We start from the raw sequence: 19,542 nt of genomic DNA, 5'->3' as shown, positions 1-19,542 counted from the left end.
TTACAATATCCGTATGAAAATGAGAACCTGGTGACCTTTCGTCCAAATGGGATATTGGAGGTGAGCGCTCAGGTCACCTTCACTCTCCAGCATGCCAGTGACAGAGGGACTGAATGGGATTCGGGGACCCAGATAAAATCAACATGGGGCCAACATGGGAGGACTCAGTCTTGGCATGTCTGAGGATGGGGTGGCTCACAGATGTTAGTGGCTCTTCATATTGGTGAGCTTTTCAGTTTAAATGCTTCCCGTGCTCCCCCCTGCCTGCCCGCCCACGGATCGGTGGGCCCTGACCGCGGGCCAGGCCTTCATGGGGGCACACCCCGGGGCCAGATCCCCCCGCGACACCCCAAGAACCCCGGAGCCCGCCCGCGCCACCAATTCCTGCCAGTAAGGGACCAACTCCAATTTACGCCGGCGAGACCGGCATAGAACGGGCAGGACTTCGGCCCATCGTGGGCTGGAGAATCCAGACAGCCCCGGGGCCCATTGAGTCACGCCGGACCCTGCCGTTCTCCAAAGCGGGCAGTGCGACTCACGCCACGCCAGTTTTTGGGGGGCAGGAGAATTGGGAGGACGGCGGGGGCGGGATACACGCCGACCCCCAGAGATTCTCCCACCCGGCGGGGCCTCGGAGAATCCCGCCCATGTGCATAGGCATATTTGGTCTTATTAGCGACAGGCAGCATGGTTTTGTACGAGGGAGGTCATGTCTCACTAATTTACTTGAGCTTTTTGAGGAGGTGAAAAAATGATTGGCGAGGGAAGGCTTGTGGATGTTGTCTACATGAACTTTAGTAAAGCATGTGACAAGGTCCCTCATGGCAGGCTGGTGCAAAAGATTAAATCACATGGTGAACTAGCTGGATGGATTGGTTATAGAAGACAGAGGGTAGCAGTGGAAGTGTGTTTTTCTGAATAGAGGTCTCTAACTCGTGGTGTTCCACAGGGATCGGTACTGGGACGGCTGCTCTTTGTAATATATATTAATGACGTGGAAGAAAATGTACCTGGTCTGATTAGCAAGTTTGCAGATAATACGAAGATTGCTGGAGTTGCGGACAGTGATGAGGACTGCAGGATATTATAGGTAGGCTGCAAAGTTGGGCAGAGAAATGGCAGATGGAATTTAACCTGGACAAATGCGAGGTGATGCATTCTGGTAGATCCAATTCAGGTGGGAGCTATAAAATAAATGCAGAACCATCAGGAACATAGTCACACTGAAAGTTACCCAAGTATGCAGGTCCACAGATCCTTAAAAGTACCAGCACAGATGGAAATGGTGGTAAAGAAAGCATATGGTATGCTTGCCTTCATCGGACAGGGCATTGAGTATAAAAGTTCGCAAATCATGGGCGAAATTCTCCGTTATCGGCGGAAAGTCCGCCGATCGGCGCAAAAAACGGCGCAAATCCGACTTGCGTCACGTCGGAAAAATGGGTCGATATTCTCCGGCCTGAAATGGGCTAGCAGCGACGTAACGGGATCCGCGCTTGCGCAGTGGTTCACGCTGTGACGGATCATAAGGCCGCGCTGCTCCCCCCCACCCGACCGCAACACCCGACTGGATGGCTGGCCGTCGCTCAGCCCCGAGGTTCGTGTCACGCGATGTGGAGGCGCTCCTGGACGCGGTGGAGCAGAGGAGGGACGCCATGTATCCCGGGCACGGCCGCAGAGTTGCCCCACGCCACAGCCGGCATCTGTGGAGGGAAATCGCAGAGGCCGTCACCACTGTGGCCCTGACACCACGGACAGGCACCCAGTGCCACAAGAAGGTGAACGACCTTGTCAGAGCAGGCAGGGTGAGCCTCCCCATATCCCCCCTCCCCCATATCCCCCCTCCCCCATATCCCCCATATCCCCCCTCCCCCATATCCCCCATATCCCCCCTCCCCCAAATCCCCATATCCCCCCTCCCCCATATCCCCCCTCCCCATATCCCCCCTCCCCATACCCCCCCATATACCCTTTCCCCCATATCCCCCCCTCCCCCATATCCCCTCCTCCCCCATATCCCCCCTCCCCATATCCCCCCCTCCCCCATATCCCCCCTCCCCCATATCCCCCCTCCCCCATATCCCCCCTCCCCCATATCCCCCCTCCCCCATATCCCCCCTCCCCATATCCCCCTCCCCATATCCCCCATATCCCCCCTCCCCCATATCCCCCTCCCCCTTATCCCCCTCCCCATATCCCCCATATCCCCCTCCCCCATATCCCCCCTCCCCCATATCCCCCCTCCCCATATCCCCCCTCCCCCATATCCCCCATACCCCCCTCCCCCATACCCCCCTCCCCCATATCCCCCCCCTCCCCCATATCCCCCCCCTCCCCCATATCCCCCATATCCCCCCTCCCCCCTATCCCCCCTCCCCCATATCCCCCATATCCCCCCTCCCCCATATCCCCCTCCCCCATATCCCCCCTCCCCCATATCCCACATATCCCCAAGTGAATCCAGCCCTAACCTTAACCTCTGCAATGCACGCGCAACCGATGGCGTGCATTCATATACCTGCCTAACACTGTTGCCTTTTACCCCTGCCCCCCCCCCCCCCGCACAGGAGAAGCGCGCACACAACAATAGGGAGCATGTGAGGACTGGAGGAGGGCCCGCTGATGAGAGGCCACAGACCGTACACGAGGAAAGGGCCCTGGAACTGGCTGGCGGACCTGAGGACCGGGAGGTTGCTGATGCAGAGGTCGGGGGCATACTAGCGAGTGAGCCACCGACAGCCCGTCCCCATATCCCCCCTCCCCTATATCCCCCTCTCCCGTATCACCTGATCACTGCCTGATGTCTAATCATGCATGCTTCATTGTGTATCGCAGGACCAAACGTCCAGGCACCCATCCCCACAGATGCAGACCGCCCGCAGGATGCCCCTCGGAGACCACAGGAGACGGAGAGACCCGCACCCTCCAGCATGCGACGCCCGCAGGATGCCCCTCGGAGACCACAGGAGACGGAGAGACCCGCACCCTCCAGCATGCGACGCCCGCAGGATGCCCCTCGGAGACCACAGGAGATGGAGAGACCCGGACCCTCCAGCATGCGACGCCCGCAGGATGCCCCTCGGAGACCACCGGAGACGGAGAGACCCGCACCCTCCAGCATGCGACGCCCGCAGGATGCCCCTCGGAGACCACAGGAGACGGAGAGACCCGGACCCTCCAGCATGCGACGCCCGCAGGATGCCCCTCGGAGACCACAGGAGACGGAGAGACCCGCACCCTCCAGCATGCGACGCCCGCAGGATGCCCCTCGGAGACCACAGGAGACGGAGAGACCCGCACCCTCCAGCATGCGACGCCCGCAGGATGCCCCTCGGAGATCACGGGAGACGGAGAGACCCACACCCTCCAGCATGCGACGCCCGCAGGATGCCCCTCGCACACCACGGGAGACGGAGAGACCTGGAGCAACAGGGAGACGACACCCCCGTCACGTGCGGGAGCGACCACCCAGCGATGAGGGGGGCAGCCACAGGCCCCTGTCACATCCGAGCCAGGACACCACTACCCAGGACACCACTACCCAGGACACCCCTACCCGGGACAGTACTACCCAGGACACCCCTACCCGGGACAGCACTACCCAGGAAGACGAAATACCGGACAGTGAGTCAGAGTGGATGGGTGGAGACGAACCCCCACCCCAAAGTGCCATGGACTCAGAGTGGGACGAAGAGCACGACACAACGCCACTGCTGTCACCAACCCCCTCCACCATCGCAGAAACACTCACCACGGTTGGGCACTTTAGTGATGAGGCGTCTGGTACACTCACTGGTGCGCACAACACAGCCGTCCCGGTACAGCAGGTGGAGGTAGGAGCAGCAGAGGAGCCGGGCGGTCGGAGGGCAGCCCAGCCCAAGCGAACATCTGCCGCCCAGATGGATCCCGGGTCCCTGCAGTTACCACACCCACACACAGATCCGATGCAACCACCGACCCGGAGACGAGCGAAGAGGGTGACGGGCGGCTTGCGGCGGCTGCGGTCGCAGGTGGAGGAGTCCACCCACATCCAGGAGCTGGGAGTGGTGCCGGTCATGCGTGCCACCCAGGCTGACACCGCACGGGTGGCGTCCGCGGTGGAGGCAATGGGTGCGACGGTGTCAGACATGGGGAACGGTTTGCGAGGCTTGGGGCCTTCCGTGCAGGCGGCGTCTGTGGCCCAGGAAATGGCTGCCCTCTCACAGGAGGCCATGAGCCAGTGCCAGCGCCAGATGGCAGAGGCGCTCAACGCCATAGCCCAGTCTCTGCAGGCCATGGCCCAGTCTCAGCAGGCCATGGCCCAGTCTCAGCAGGCCATGGCCCAGTCTCTGCAGGCCATCGCTGAGGGCATCGGCGCCAGTGGCCATGTGCGAGCCGGCGTCGCACTGTCACAGACAGGGTTTGCCAACACCCTGGGCTCCATGGCTGCAAACCTGCAGACCCCTGTCGATACCAGCACGGGCCTCCAGGACTGGCAGCGCCAGATGTCGGGGGGGCGTCGGATGGCCAGTCCGTTCGCATCCCCCACCCATGTAGAGGCCTGGGGGCCATCGGGCACCCCGAAGGAGGAGGAGGTGGTGTGGTCCGTCCCGGCTCCCTCTGTAGGAGAGGTCCCGGTACACCGCGACACCTCGGACTCCCCCCCCCTTCCGTCTCAGGTGCATCGGGTGGGCAACGGGCAGGACAGGCTGGCAGCTCGCCATCCCAGTCGCCCGGGCCGCAGCCTGGCCCATCTAGGCCAGGACGCCCCAGGAAACGGCCGCCAAAGGGATCCAGTGTCAGAGGGCAGGAATCACAGGAGTCCACCTCCAGTTCTGTTGTACCGTCTGGGGAACCACGTAGACGTAGTCAAAGGGCCCGTAAGGCCAAACAATTAGACACTGAGTAAGTTGGCACGGGTGCAGGGCACAGATGAGTTTTAGGGGCTAGGGCACGTGCATGAACTCCTTTGGTTATTAAAGTCAATGTTACACCTACCGAAGCTGCCTTTGTGCTCTGTCCAAAGTGTGCGGGGGTGTCATGTACGTTGAGCGCAAGTGTGCGTCTTACCTCAGCCCCAGGTGAGTCTGCCCCCTTCCCCCTGGGGAACATCCCCCGGGCAGAGGACGGGACCGTGCGCTTCAGTGTCACAGCCGCATGCAGGGATGGTCCGGGTGGATGGTGGTACTTGGCCATGGGTCAGACATAGTCCAACGATGTAGAGCCAGGAGCTCATCGCAGGGCGGGTTGTCATCATCCTCCATGGCCTGCGATAGATACGCGTCCACCCGCAACTGTATGAGCCCGGCCCGTTGTGCCGCAGGTGGATCGGCAATGGGGGGGGGAGGGAGGGTGTGCATGCGGGTGGGGTGGGTGGGGTTGGGGAGGGGGGCGAGGGTGCTGGGTGGGTGGATGGGTGGGGGGTGTGGGTGGTCGGCTGTTGCCATGGTGTGCGGTCTGTGGCCATACTGCCCGATTCCCACTCCCATCTAGTCAGTGAAGCGGGCGTCTATCAGTCTGTCCCGTGCCCGCTGGGCCAGCCGGCAACGGTGGACAGCCACCCGCCTGTGTCTACCCCGTCTGCCCTGACCATTGCCCCCATCCCCCTCATCTGGGGAGGACTGGGCCTCTTCCTGCTGCTCCTCCACTCCGCCCTCCTCTGCCTGCGGCACATCGCCCCTCTGCTGGGCTATGTTGTGCAGGACGCAGCACACCACAATGATGCGGCCGACCCTATCTGACCGATACTGGAGGGCGCCCCCAGAGAGGTCCAGGCACCTGAAACGCATCTTCAGCACGCCAAAGCACCTCTCGATCACTCCCCTTGTCGCTACATGAGCATCATTGTAGCGGTTCTCCGCCTCATTGCGTGGCCTCCGTATAGGCGTCATCAGCCACGATCGCAATGGGTAGCCCCTGTCGCCCAGCAACCAGCCCCTCAGCCGGGGATGGCGTCCCTCGTACATGCCGGGGATGGATGACCGCGACAACACGAATGAGTCGTGTACACTGCCTGGGTGACGGGCGCAGACGTGCAGGATCATCATGCGGTGGTCGCAGACCACCTGTACGTTCATCGAATAGGTCCCCTTCCTATTAGTGAACACGGCCCTGTTATCTGCAGGTGGCCGCACGGCGACGTGCATCCCATCGATCGCGCCCTGGACCATGGGGAACCCGGCAACGGCAGAGAAGCCCACGGCCCGGGCATCTTGGCTGGCCCGGTCCACGGGGAAGCGGATGTAGCGGTGCGCCATGGCATATAGGGCATCTGTCACTGCCGGGATGCACCGATGCACCGATGTCTGCGATATGCCGGACAGGTCCCCACTCGGTGCCTGGAATGACCCCGTTGCATAAAGGTTCAGGGCCACCGTAACCTTGACGGACACGGGGAGAGGGTGTCCCCCGCCAGTGCCACGCGGTGCCAGGTGTGCCAGCAGGTGGCAGATGTGTGCCACGGTTTCCCGGCTCATCCGGAGTCTCCTCCTGCATTCCCGGTCCGTGAGGTCCTGGTATGACTGCCGGGGCCGGTACACACGGGGCGCCCTCGGGTGCCTCCGTTGCCGTGGGGCCGCGATGTCCTCCTCCCCCTCCTCGTCCTGTCGGTCAGGTGTCCCTCCAGCCTGGGCGGCTGCCGCCTGCCCCTCTGCGGCAGCCTGCGCCGCCTCTCTGGCACGCTGCTCCTCCTCCTCCTCATCCTCCTCCTCCTCATCCAGGGCAACATAGACATGAGCGGCTGCCACCACGGCGGCCAACATCGCTGGATGATCGGAAAACATGACGGCCTGTTGTGGGGGGGGGGGGGGGGGGAGCGACGACATGTCATCATTGCCCATATCCCCTCCTCCCCCCAGCCAGGTGGCATGGACCGCATGGGTCCAACTGTTGGAGGCTGGCACCTGGCCAGGTGGACCAACTCACTTACCCTCCCATCCCCCTCCTCGGCACAGACCCCCCCCCCCAACCTCCACCTCAGCACGGACCCCCCCACCCCCCAACCTCCACCCCGGCACGGACCCCCTCCCGGCACTCCCTCGGAGCCCAGCCCACTCTAACCACCCCCACCCCGCCGCACACACACACACAACCCGAGACACACCTCTCCTCAGGCAATCAGACTGCGGCCACGCCATCGCCTGCCCAGAGCCAACCCCCCAGGCTGTCACTCACCTCCACGCTGGTCGGCGTGAGCCTGGAGCACCGGGTCACGCCGATGAAAAGGAGGTTTGATTCACGTCGACGTGAACGGTCATCACGTCGACGGGACTTCGGCCCATCCGGGAGGGAGAATATCGGCAGGCCGAAAATCGGCTGCCTTGCGCAGACCCGTGACATTCTCCGCGGCAGCGGCGCCATTAACGCCCCGCCGACTTTTCTCCCTTCGGAGACTTCGGCAACCGGCGGGGGCGGGATTCACGGCGGCCAACGGCCATTCTCCGACCCTCTGGGGGGTCGGAGAATGACGCCCCTGGTTCCAGACATATCGAACGTTGGTTCGGCCACACTTAGAATACAGTGTCAAATTGTGGTCACCACAGTACCAGAAGGATGTGGAAGCTTTGGAGAGAGTACAGAAAAGGTTTACCAGGATGTTGCCTGGTTTGAAGGGTATTAGCTATGAGGAGAGATTAAATAAACTGGAATTGTTCTCCCTAGAAAGACGGAGTCTGAGGGGCGACCTGAAAGAAGTGTATAAAATTATTAGGGGTATAGATAGGGTGAACAGTTGGAAGACTTTTTCCAAGGGCGGAAATGACAATTACAAGGGGGCACAAGTTCAAGGTGAGTGGGGGAAGTATCAGTGGAGATGTGTAGGGGAAGTTTTTTACACAGAGGGTGGTGGTGGCCTGGAATGCACTGCCAAGTGAGGTGGTTGAGGCAGATACGTTAACGACCTTTAAGACTTATCTGGATAGACACATGAACAGACTCGGTATAGAAGGATACAGGCGGTTGGTCTAGATAGGACACGTGATCGGCACAGGCTTGGAGGGCTGAAGAGCATGTTCCTGTGCTGAACTGTTCTTTGTTCTATAGTCGGGCCATGCACATACTGAAATGGGAAATTCCTCCTGAATACACTCAACAAATTTCTCCCCATCCAAGCCCCGAAAGCTTTTGCTATCCCACTCAATGTTGGGAAAGTTAAAGTCTCCAACTATTTAAATCCAAAAATGTAAATAGCATGAGGGCACCACCCAGGTGCCCCTGCTATTGAGTTTGATGTTCTGTATATATATATATATATATATGAGTATATATATATGAGTTTGATGTTCTGTAAAATTAAAGAGAAAATAGAAGAGAGGGGAGGAAACATGGGCGAAATTCTCCGTTATCGGCAGAAAGTCCGCCGATCGGCGCAAAAAACGGCGCAAATCCCACTTGCGTCACGTCATAAAAATGGGCCGATAGTCTCCGGCCCGAAATGGGCTAGCAGCGACGTGACGGGATCACGCTTGCGCAATGGTTCACGCCGTGCAGCGTCATACGCGCTGCACGGCGTGACGGCTCATAAGGCCGCGCAGCTCCCCCCCACCCGACCGGAACACCCGACCGCAACACCCGACTGGATGGCTAGCCGTCGCTCAGCCCCGAGGTTCGAGTCACGCGATGTGGAGGCGCTCCTGGACGCGGTGGAGCAGAGGAGGGACGCCCTGTATCCCGGGCACAGCCGCAGAGTTGCCCCACGCCACAGCCGGCGTCTGTGGAGGGAAGTGGCAGAGGCCGTCACCGCTGTGGCCCTAACACCACGGACAGGCACCCAGTGCCACAAGAAGGTGAACGACCTCGTCAGAGCAGGCAGGGTGAGCCTCCCCCATATCCCCCATATCCCCCCTCCCCATATCCCCCCTCCCCCATATCCTCCATATCCCCCCCTCCCCCATATCCCCCCTCCCCATATCCCCCCTCCCCATATCCCCCCTCCCCCATATCCCCCATTTCTCCCCCTCCCCCATATCCCCCTCCCCATATCCCCCCTCCCCCATACCCCCCTCCCCATATCCCCCCTCCCCCATATCCCCCCTCCCCATATCCCCCATATCTCCCCCTCCCCCATATCCCCCCTCCCCCATATCTCCCCTCCCCATACCCCCCTCCCCCATATCCCCCCTCCCCATATCCCCCCTCCCCCATATCCCCCTCCCCCATATCCCCCATATCCCCCCTCCCCCATATCTCTCCTCCCCCATATCCCCCCTCCCCATATCCCCCCCTCCCCCATATCCCCCCCTCCCCCATATCCCTCCCCATATCCCCCCTCCCCCATATACCCCCTCCCCATATACCCCCTCCCCCATATCCCCCCTCCCCCATATCCCCCCTCCCCCATACCCCCCTCCCCCATATCCCCCCTCCCCCATATCCCCCATATCCCCCCCTGCCCCATATCCCCTCCCCATATCCCCCCTCCGCCATATCCCCCCCTCCGCCATATCCCCCCCTCCCCATATCTCCTCCTCCCCCATATCCCCCCTCCCCATACCCCCCTCCCCCATATCCCCCCTCCCCCATATCCCCCCTCCCCCATATCCCCCATATCCCCCCTCCCCCATATCCCCCATATCCCCCCTCCCCCATATCCCCCCTCCCCCATATCCCCCATATCCCCCCCTCCCCCATATCCCCCATATCCCCAAGTGAATCCAGCCCTAACCTTAACCTCTGCAATGCACGCGCAACCGATGGCGTGCATTCATATACCTGCCTAGCACTGTTGCCTTTTACCCCTGCCACCACCCCCCCCCCCCCCACAGGAGAAGCGCGCACACAACAATAGGGAGCATGTGAGGACTGGAGGAGGGCCCGCTGATGAGAGGCCACTGACCGTACACGAGGAAAGGGCCCTGGAACTGGCTGGCGGACCTGAGGACCGGGAGGTTGCTGATGCAGAGGTCGGGGCCCCACGAGAAAGTGAGCCACCAACAGCCCGTCCCCATATCCCCCCTCCCCTATATCCCCCTCCCCCGTATCACCTGATCACTGCCTGATGTCTAACCATGCATGCTTCATTGTGTATCGCAGGACCAAACGTCCAGGCACCCATCCCCGCAGATGCACACCGCCCGCAGGATGCCCCTCGGAGACCACAGGAGACGGAGAGACCCGCACCCTCCAGCATGCGACGCCCGCAGGATGCCCCTCGGAGACCACGGGAGACGGAGAGACCCGGACCCTCCAGCATGCGACGCCCGCAGGATGCCCCTCGCACACCACGGGAGACGGAGAGACCCGGACCCTCCAGCATGCGACGCCCGCAGGATGCCCCTCGCACACCACGGGAGACGGAGAGACCTGGAGCAACAGGGAGACGACACCCCCGTCACGTGCGGGAGCGACCACCCAGCGATGAGAGGGGCAGCCACAGGCCCCCGTCACATCCGAGCCAGGACACCACTACCCAGGACACCACTATCCAGGACACCCCTACCCGGGACACCACTACCCAGGACACCCCTACCCGGGACACCACTACCCAGGACACCCCTACCCGGGACAGCACTACCCGGGACAGCACTACCCGGGACAGCACTACCTGGGACAGCACTACCCGGGACAGCACTACCCAGGACACCCCTACCCGGGAAGACGAAATACCGGACAGTGAGTCAGAGTGGATGGGTGGAGACGAACCCCCACCCCAAAGTGCCATGGACTCAGAGTGGGACGAAGAGCACGACACAACGCCACTGCTGTCACCAACACCCTCCACCATCGCAGAAACACTCACCACGGTTGGGCAGTTTAGTGATGAGGCGTCTGGTACACTCACTGGTGCGCACAACACAGCCGTCCCGGTACAGCAGGTGGAGGTAGGAGCAGCAGAGGGACCGGGCGGTCGGAGGGCAGCCCAGGCCAAGCGAACATCTGCCGCCCAGATGGATCCCGGGTTCCTGCAGTTACCACACCCACACATAGATCCGATGCAACCACCGACACGGAGACGAGCGAATAGGGTGACGGGTGGCTTGCGGTGGCTGCGGTCGCAGGTGGAGGAGTCCACCCGCGTCCAGGAGCTGGGAGTGGTCCCGGTCATGCGTGCCACCCAGGCTGACACCGCACGGGTGGCGTCCGCGGTGGAGGCAATGGGTGCGACGGTGTCAGACATGGGGAACGGTTTGCGAGGCCTGGGGCCTTCCGTGCAGGCAGCGTCTGTGGCCCAGGAAATGGCTGCCCTCTCACAGGAGGCCATGAGCCAGTGCCAGCGCCAGATGGCAGAGGCGCTCAACGCCATAGCCCAGTCTCAGCAGGCCATGGCCCAGTCTCAGCAGGCCATGGCCCAGTCTCAGCAGGCCATAGCCCAGTCTCTGCAGGCCATGGCCCAGTCTCTGCAGGCCATGGCCCAGTCTCAGCAGGCCATCGCTGAGGGCATCGGCGCCAGTGGCCATGTGCGAGCCGGCGTCGCACTGTCACAGACAGGGTTCGACAACCCCCTGGGCTCCATGGCTGCAAACCTGCAGACCCCTGTCGATACCAGCACGGGCCTCCAGGACTGGCAGCGCCAGATGTCGGGGGCGCGTCGGATGGCCAGTCCGTTCGCATCCCCCACCCATGTAGAGGCCTGGGGGCCATCGGGCACCCCGAGGGAGGAGGAGGTGGTGTGGTCCGTCCCGGCTCCCTCTGTAGGGGAGGTCCCGGTACACCGCGACACCTCGGACTCCCCCCCTTCTGTCCCAGGTGCATCGGGTGGGCAACGGGCAGGACAGGCTGGCAGCTCGCCATCCCAGTCGCCCGGGCCGCAGCCTGGCCCATCTAGGCCAGGACGCCCCAGGAAACGGCCGCCAAAGGGATCCAGTGTCAGAGGGCAGGAATCACAGGAGTCCACCTCCAGTTCTGCTGTACCGACTGGGGAACCACGTGGACGTAGTCAAAGGGCCCGTAAGGCCAAACAATTAGACACTGAGTAAGTTGGCACGGGTGCAGGGCACAGATGAGTTTTAGGGGCTAGGGCACGTGCATGAACTCCTTTGGTTATTAAAGTCAATGTTACACCTACCGAAGCTGCCTTTGTGCTCTGTCCAAAGTGTGCGGGCGTGTCATGTACGTTGAGCGCAAGTGTGTGTGTGACGGGTGGTCTTACCTCAGCCCCAGGTGAGTCTGCCCCCTTCCCCCTGGGCCGCCATCAACATCCCCCGGGCAGAGGACGTGACCGTGCGCTGCAGTGTCACAGCCGCATGCAGGGATGGTCCGGGTGGATGGTGGTACTGTGGCCATGGGTCAGACATAGTCCAACGATGTAGAGCCAGGAGCTCATCGGAGGCGGGTTGTCATCATCCTCCATGGCCTGCGATAGACACGCGTCCACCCGCAACTGGGTGAGCCCGGCCCGTTGTGCCGCCGGTGGATCGGCAATTGGGGGGGGGGGTGTGCATGCGGGTGGGGTGTGTGGGGTTGGGGAGGGGGGTGAGGGTGCTGGGTGGGTGGATGGGTGGGGGGTGTGGGTGGTCGGCTGTTGTCATACTACAGTGCGGTCTGTGGCCATACTACCCGATTCCCACGCCCATCTAGTCAGTGAAGCGGGCGTCTATCAGTCTGTCCTGTGCCCGCTGGGCCAGCCGGTAACGGTGGACAGCCACCCGCCTGTGTCTACCCCGTCTGCCCTGACCATTGCCCCCATCCCCCTCATCTGGGGAGGACTGGGCCTCTTCCTGCTGCTCCTCCACTCCGCCCTCCTCTGCCTGCGGCACATCGCCCCTCTGCTGGGCTATGTTGTGCAGGACGCAGCACACCACAATGATGCGGCCGACCCTATCTGACTGATACTGGAGGGCACCCCCAGAGAGGTCCAGGCACCTGAAACGCATCTTCAGCACGCCAAAGCACCTCTCGATCACTCCCCTTGTCGCTACATGGGCATCATTGTAGCGGTTCTCCGCCTCATTGCGTGGCCTCCGTATAGGCGTCATCAGCCACGATCGCAATGGGTAGCCCCTGTCGCCCAGCAACCAGCCCCTCAGCCGGGGATGGCGTCCCTCGTACATGCCGGGGATGGATGACCGCGACAACACGAATGAGTCGTGTACACTGCCTGGGTGACGGGCGCAGACGTGCAGGATCATCATGCGGTGGTCGCAGACCACCTGTACGTTCATTGAATAGGTCCCCTTCCTATTAGTGAACACGGCCCTGTTCTCTGCAGGTGGCCGCACGGCGACGTGCATCCCATCGATCGCGCCCTGGACCATGGGGAACCCGGCAACGGCAGAGAGGCCCACGGCCCGGGCATCTTGGCTTGCCCGGTCCACGGGGAAGCGGATGTAGCGGTGCTCCATGGCATAAAGGGCATCTGTCACTGCCCGGATGCACCGATGCACCGATGTCTGCGATATGCCGGACAGGTCCCCATTCGGTGCCTGGAATGACCCCGTTGCATAAAAGTTCAGGGCCACCGTAACCTTGAAGGACACGGGGAGAGGGTGTCCCCCGCCAGTGCCACGCGGTGACAGGTGTGCCAGCAGGTGGCAGATGTGTACCACGGTTTCCCGGCTCATCCAGAGTCTCCTCCTGCATTCCCGGTCCGTGAGGTCCTGGTATGACTGCCGGGGCCGGTACACACGGGGCGCCCTCGGGTGCCTCCGTTGCCGTGGGGCCGCGACGTCCTCCTCCCCCTCCTCGTCCTGTCGGTCAGGTGTCCCTCCAGCCTGGGCGGCTGCCGCCTGCCCCTCTGCGGCAGCCTGCGCCGCCTCTCTGGCACGCTCCTCCTCCTCCTCCTCCTCCTCCTCATCCAGGGCAACATAGACATGGGCGGCTGCCACCACGGCGGCCAACATCGCTGGATGGTCTGAAAACATGACGGCCTGGTGGGGGGGAGGGGAACGACGACATGTCATCATTGCCCATACCCCCTCCTCCCCCCAGCCAGGTGGCATGGACCGCATGGGTCCAACTGTTGGAGGCTGGCAACCTGGCCAGGTGGACCAACTCATTTGTCCACCCATCACCCACCCCGGCACGGACCCCCTCCCCAACCTCCACCCCAGCACGGACCCCCTCCCCAACCCCCAACCTCCACCCCAGCACGGACCCCCCCCTAACCTCCACCCCAGCACGGACCCCCTCCCCAACCTCCACCCCAGCACGGACCCCCTCCCCAACCCCCAACCTCCACCCCAGCACGGACCCCCCCCCCAACCTCCACCCCGGCACGGACCCCCTCCCCAACCCCCAACCTCCACCCCAGCACGGACCCCCCCCCCCAACCTCCACCCCGGCATGGACCCCCTCCCCAACCTCCACCCCAGCACGGACCCCCCCCAACCCCCAACCTCCACCCCAGCACGGACCGACCCCCCAACCTCCACCCCGGCACGGACCCCCTCCCCAACCCCCAACCTCCACCCCGGCACGGACCCCAACCCCCAACCTCCACCCCAGCACGGACCCCCCTCCCCAACCTCCACCCCAGCACAGACCCCCTCCCCAACCTCCACCCCAGCACGGACCCCCTCCCCAACCCCCAACCTCCACCCCAGCACGGACCCCCCCCCAACCTCCACCCCGGCACGGACCCCCTCCGCAACCCCCAACCTCCACCCCAGCACGGACCCCCCCCCAACCCCCAACCTCCACCCCAGCACGACCTCCCCCCCCAACCTCCACCCCGGCACGGACCCCCTCCCCAACCTCCACCCCAGCACGGACCCCCCCCAACCCCCAACCTCCACCCCAGCATGGACCCCCCCCCCAACCTCCACCCCGGCACGGACCCCCTCCCCAACCCCCAACCTCCACCCCAGCACGGACCCCCTCCCCAACCTCCACCCCAGCACGGACCCCCCCCAACCCCCAACCTCCACCCCAGCACGGACCCCCCCCCAACCTCCACCCCGGCACGGACCCCCTCCCCAACCCCCAACCTCCACCCCAGCACGGACCCCCCCCCAACCTCCAGCCCAGCACGGACCCCCTCCCCAACCTCCACCCCAGCACGGACCCCCTCCCCAACCCCCAACCTCCACCCCAGCACGGACCCCCCCCCCAACCTCCACCCCGGCACGGACCCCCTCCCCAACCCCCAACCTCCACCCCGCACGGACCCCCCCCAACCTCCACCCCAGCACGGACCCCCTCCCGGCACTCCCCCGGAGCCCAGCCTACTCTAACCACACCCCCCCCCCCGCCGCACACACACACACACAAGCCGAGACACACCTCTCCTCACGCAATCAGTCTGCGGCCACGCCATTTCCTGCCCAGAGCCAACCCCCCAGGCCGTCACTCACCTCCTCGCTGGTCGGCGTGAGCCTGGAGCACCGGGTCACGCCGATGAAAAGGAGGTTTGATTCATGTCGACGTGAACGGTCATCACGTCGACGGGACTTCGGCCCATCCGGAAGGGAGAATATCGGCAGGCCGAAAATCGGCTGCCTTGCGCAGACCCGTGACATTCTCCGCGGCAGCGGCGCCATTAACGCCCCGCCGACTTTTCTCCCTTCGGAGACTTGGGCGGGGGCGGGATTCACGGCGGCCAACGGCCATTCTCCGACCCGGCGGGGGGTCGGAGAATGACGCCCCAGATCTCCACAAATCCTTTGTGTTTTGCTTTGCTATATATATATATGTATATATATAATACATATGTATATACACCTGTGTTTATATCATGTACAAAACCCGATTAAAAACATTTGAAAACAAAGATTTGACAAGTTTCTGAGACCACTCTCTGAATCTGTCTCTATCCCTTTGTAGACTCTTTGTGCCATTTTCACCACACATTTTTGATTCATCCACAAACTTGGAATAGTACATTCACTCCCTTGGTCCAAGTCAGGAGATAGTATACAATGACTGTTGTCTATACAATAGCCTAGTTCATCACCAGAAAGTATTAAATATCAAGGTTCAGGGACTGAGTCCAACCTGCATCTATCTTCAGTATACCATGGATCAACAGTAACCTTGTACATATCTTCCCACCTCATCGTATGTTACAAATAGTTGTGGCCCCAGCACGGATCCCTGTGGCACTTCACTGGTTGCCATTCTAAAAGCACCCCTCTTCTACAAACTCTCTCTTCTATCAGTTAGCCAATCCTCTATCGATGTTAATAAACTACCTCCATTACCACGGGCTCTTATCTTATTAAGTAGTCTTTGATTAAGTAACTTATCGAAAACTTTTTATCTTATATCGACTTGTCCCATTGATCTATCCTGCTCATAATAATCTTTATTGTCACAAAATGGCTTACATTAACAATGAAGATACTGTGAAAAAACCCTAGTCGCCACATTCCATCGCCTGTTCGGCCACACAGAGGGAACATTCAGAATGTCCAAATTACCTAATTCACCTAACACCACGTCTTTCGGGACCTGTAGGAGGAAACTGGAGCACCCGGACGAAACCTATATAGACATAGGGAGAATGTGCAGACTGCACACAGTGACCCAAGCTGGAAATTGAACCTGGGACCCTGGCGCTGTGAAGCAACAGTGCTAATCACTGTGCTACCGTGTTGCCCACTAACACCTCAAAGAATTCTAATAAATCTGTCTGGCATGATTTCCCTTTCAAGAAATCAGCTGACTCTGCTTGGTTATATTATATATTTCTAAATGCTCTGCTATTACATCCTTTATAACGGACACTAATATTTTCCCAATGACAGATATTAAGCTAGCTGACCTGTATTCTCTCTCTGCATTCTTTTTTGAATAAAGGTGTTACATTGACAGTTTTCCAATCCTCTGGGACTTTTCCAAAATTGATGGACTTTTGGAAAATTACTACCAGTGTATATCTTAGATATATCTTAGAATGCAACCTATCCAGGGGACTTCTTTTCACCGAGTTAATATGTCACAAACTAGTGTTGTCGAGTGCACTGAGGTTTGTTTTATTTGAACTGAGGTACAATTGAATTGCCAGATTTAACATTGTTGTGTAATTTCTGGACCTTCACAGATCTTCTTCGTTCTCTCTGAAGGCTAACTGTAATGCTCATTGCTTCTGCTTTGATTATACATACAACCCAGTGTGTGGAGTTGACACCATAGAATATATGTCACCGTGTCAAGCCGGCTGCACTGATTCTGTCTTCAATCATTCCACAAGGATGATTTTGGTAAGTGTAACTGAGGTTAATCAAAAACGTCAGATGGATTAATTTAATGTTTCCCTGCCTGTAGAAACATTGGCAGTGCAAAGGATCTGGTCCCCGGCTGAGATAGATTCTTAATCGGTAAGGGAATCAAGAATTACGGGGAAAGGGGATCTGAGTAATATCAGATCAGCCATAATCCTATCAATAGCGGAGCAGGCTCGAGGGGCTGAATGTATGTCTTTTGGCTGAATGTCCAGTTCTTTTGGGGTCCAAAACTGCTTGCAGCACCCCAGATGTGATGTCACCAGTTCCTTGTACAGTTGCAGCAAGATTTCCCATCCCTTTACTCCAATCCCCTTGAAACAAGGGCCAACATTCCATTCACCTTGCTGATTACCTACTGCACCTGTGTGCTACTTTTCTGTGTTTCATGCACAAGTCCCCCAAGTCACTTTGTGCTGCAGCTTTAGTCTTTCTCCAATTAAATAATACTTTGTTCTTTTGCTTTCCCTTCCAAAATGAGCGTTTCACATTTAGCCACATTATACTCCATTTGCCAACTTTTTGTCCACTTACTTAACCGATCAATATCTCTTTGCAAACTATTTCTATCCTCTCACAACTTGCCTTCCCACCAATTTTTGTGTTGTCTGTAAGTTTCGCTATAATACATTTTCTTACTTCCTCCAAGTCATTGATAAATATTGTAAACAGCGGTCCGAGCACTGCTTCCTGTGGAACCCCAGTGTCCACAGATTTTGTGATGGTGCTTCAATCCTGAAGGTTCTGCAATGATGATTCTCTCATGAATGATCTGTGGTGGAGGGTCTGTAACCAAGGTGACTTTTACTTTTTTTTAAAAACATAGACAGACTCACAGGATCTCTCAATAGTTATAACAACAGGAAAAAAATACATATTAAACACAAGTTGAATTCTGATACAATACTCATTTATTCCCCGCTTAGGCATGGCATGCTGGCACAGTGATTAACACTGGGCCGCATGAACTCCCGGTTGCAGCTATGCTGAGCTAAGTCGCACGTTCGGCTGCTCCCGTCAGAAACGGACTTTTGGGCTCTTTTTAGAGGCCCCAGCGGCATTTGTTTGACGGTTCCCAGTGTGGGAAGGCAACAGTATGATTCCCCCGGCATTGTATGGATTGGACCAGGAGTGGAGCGGTGAAAAAAGTGATTTTGGTGCAGCGACAAGTGCGAGGGAGGAGAACCAAGATGGCGGTGGGTGGAGACCAGGCAGCGTGGGCACGGCGCAATGGTCACAAGAGCAGCAGAAGTTCCTCAAGCACTGTGTTGCGGACCTGAAGGCAGAGCTGCTGGAGCCGATGAAGGCATCGATCGATAAGCTGGTCGAGACCCAGAAGGCCCAAGGGGCGGCGATCCGGGAGGTGCGGCAAAAGGCCTCGGAGAATGAGGACGAGATCTTGGGCATGGCGGTGAAGGTGGAGGTGCATGAGGCGCTGCACAAGAAGTGGCAAGAAAAGTTTAAGACATGGAGAATCGGTCAAGGAGGAAGTACCTTCGGATTCTGGGTCTCCCAGAGGGAGTGAAGGGGTCGGATGCTGGAGCATACGTGGTCACGACGCTGAACATGCTGATGGGCGCAGGAGCTTTCCCGAAGCAACGAGCTGGATGGGGCTCACCGAGTCCTGGCGAGGAGGCCCAAGGCCAACGAGCCGCCGCGGGCGGTAATGGTGCGGTTCCACCGCTTTGTGGACAGGGAGTGTGTCCTGAGATGGACGCGGAGGTGGCCAAGAAGAGAGCCGGGTACAACCGGGCTAAGGCGGTTCTGCATCGGAAGGGGGTGAAATTCGGGATGCTGCAACCGGCGCGATTGTGGGTCACGTTGAAGGACCAACACCATTATTTTGAGACGCCGTAGGAGGCGTGGACCTTTATCCAGGCTGAAAAGTTGGACACGGACTGAGGGTTTGTTGGGAGGGGGTGTCGAGGGGGGGGTTATTGTGGTTATTGTGTTTTGGGGGATGTTCTGTTCTGTTTTCTTTGGTGCTGGGTGGGGTTGGGTAAATGGTTCGAAGTGGGGGTTATGTGAGAGTGTGGGCGTCGGTGGTTGGAAGGATGGAGCCCCGCCGGGGGGGAGGGGGAAGGGGAGGCCCGAGGTGGGGCAGCTGAGAAAAGGCCGCAAAAGGGAGCTGCGCCAGGGAGGGAGGGCGAGCTTGGTGGAAAGCGCGGGCTTTTTCCCACGTGAGGGAAGGAAGGGGGCGGGGCCAGGGGGAAGGGCGGTGTTGGAGAGGAGCACACGCTGACTGCCAGGAGGGGAGGAGAGATTCTCACACTGGGGGGGTCGACGGAGTGGCGGGAGAGGCCGGGGTCAGCAGGAGTCAGCTGACTTACGGGAGTGCCATGGGGGGAGCAATACAGCTAGGGGAGGACCTAGCTGGGGGGGGGGGGGGGGGAGGGGGGGGGGGGGAACTGAGTTGCTGCTGCATTGGCCAAAGGGAGCTGGAGTTCGGAGAGAGAGCCGGGGCGGG

At 59.9% G+C, this 19,542-nt stretch overlaps 1 protein-coding gene across 4 annotated transcripts in view; it reads left to right on the top strand.

Moving 5' to 3' along the window:
• The window catches only part of LOC140390088 (solute carrier organic anion transporter family member 2A1-like), a 626,095-nt gene that overhangs the window by 547,209 nt on the left and 59,344 nt on the right, over positions 1–19,542 (top strand). For all 4 annotated transcript variants that reach the window (XM_072474991.1, XM_072474992.1, XM_072474989.1 and 1 more), the window contains one exon: positions 16,895–17,054. In XM_072474991.1, coding sequence (XP_072331092.1) covers positions 16,895–17,054 — 160 coding nt within the window. The remainder of the gene's footprint in view (positions 1–16,894; positions 17,055–19,542) is intronic.

This window comes from Scyliorhinus torazame, chromosome 14, assembly GCF_047496885.1.
Source record: "Scyliorhinus torazame isolate Kashiwa2021f chromosome 14, sScyTor2.1, whole genome shotgun sequence".
Taxonomy (NCBI): Eukaryota; Metazoa; Chordata; class Chondrichthyes; order Carcharhiniformes; family Scyliorhinidae; genus Scyliorhinus; species Scyliorhinus torazame.
This window is presented reverse-complemented; position numbering and strand designations above follow the sequence as displayed.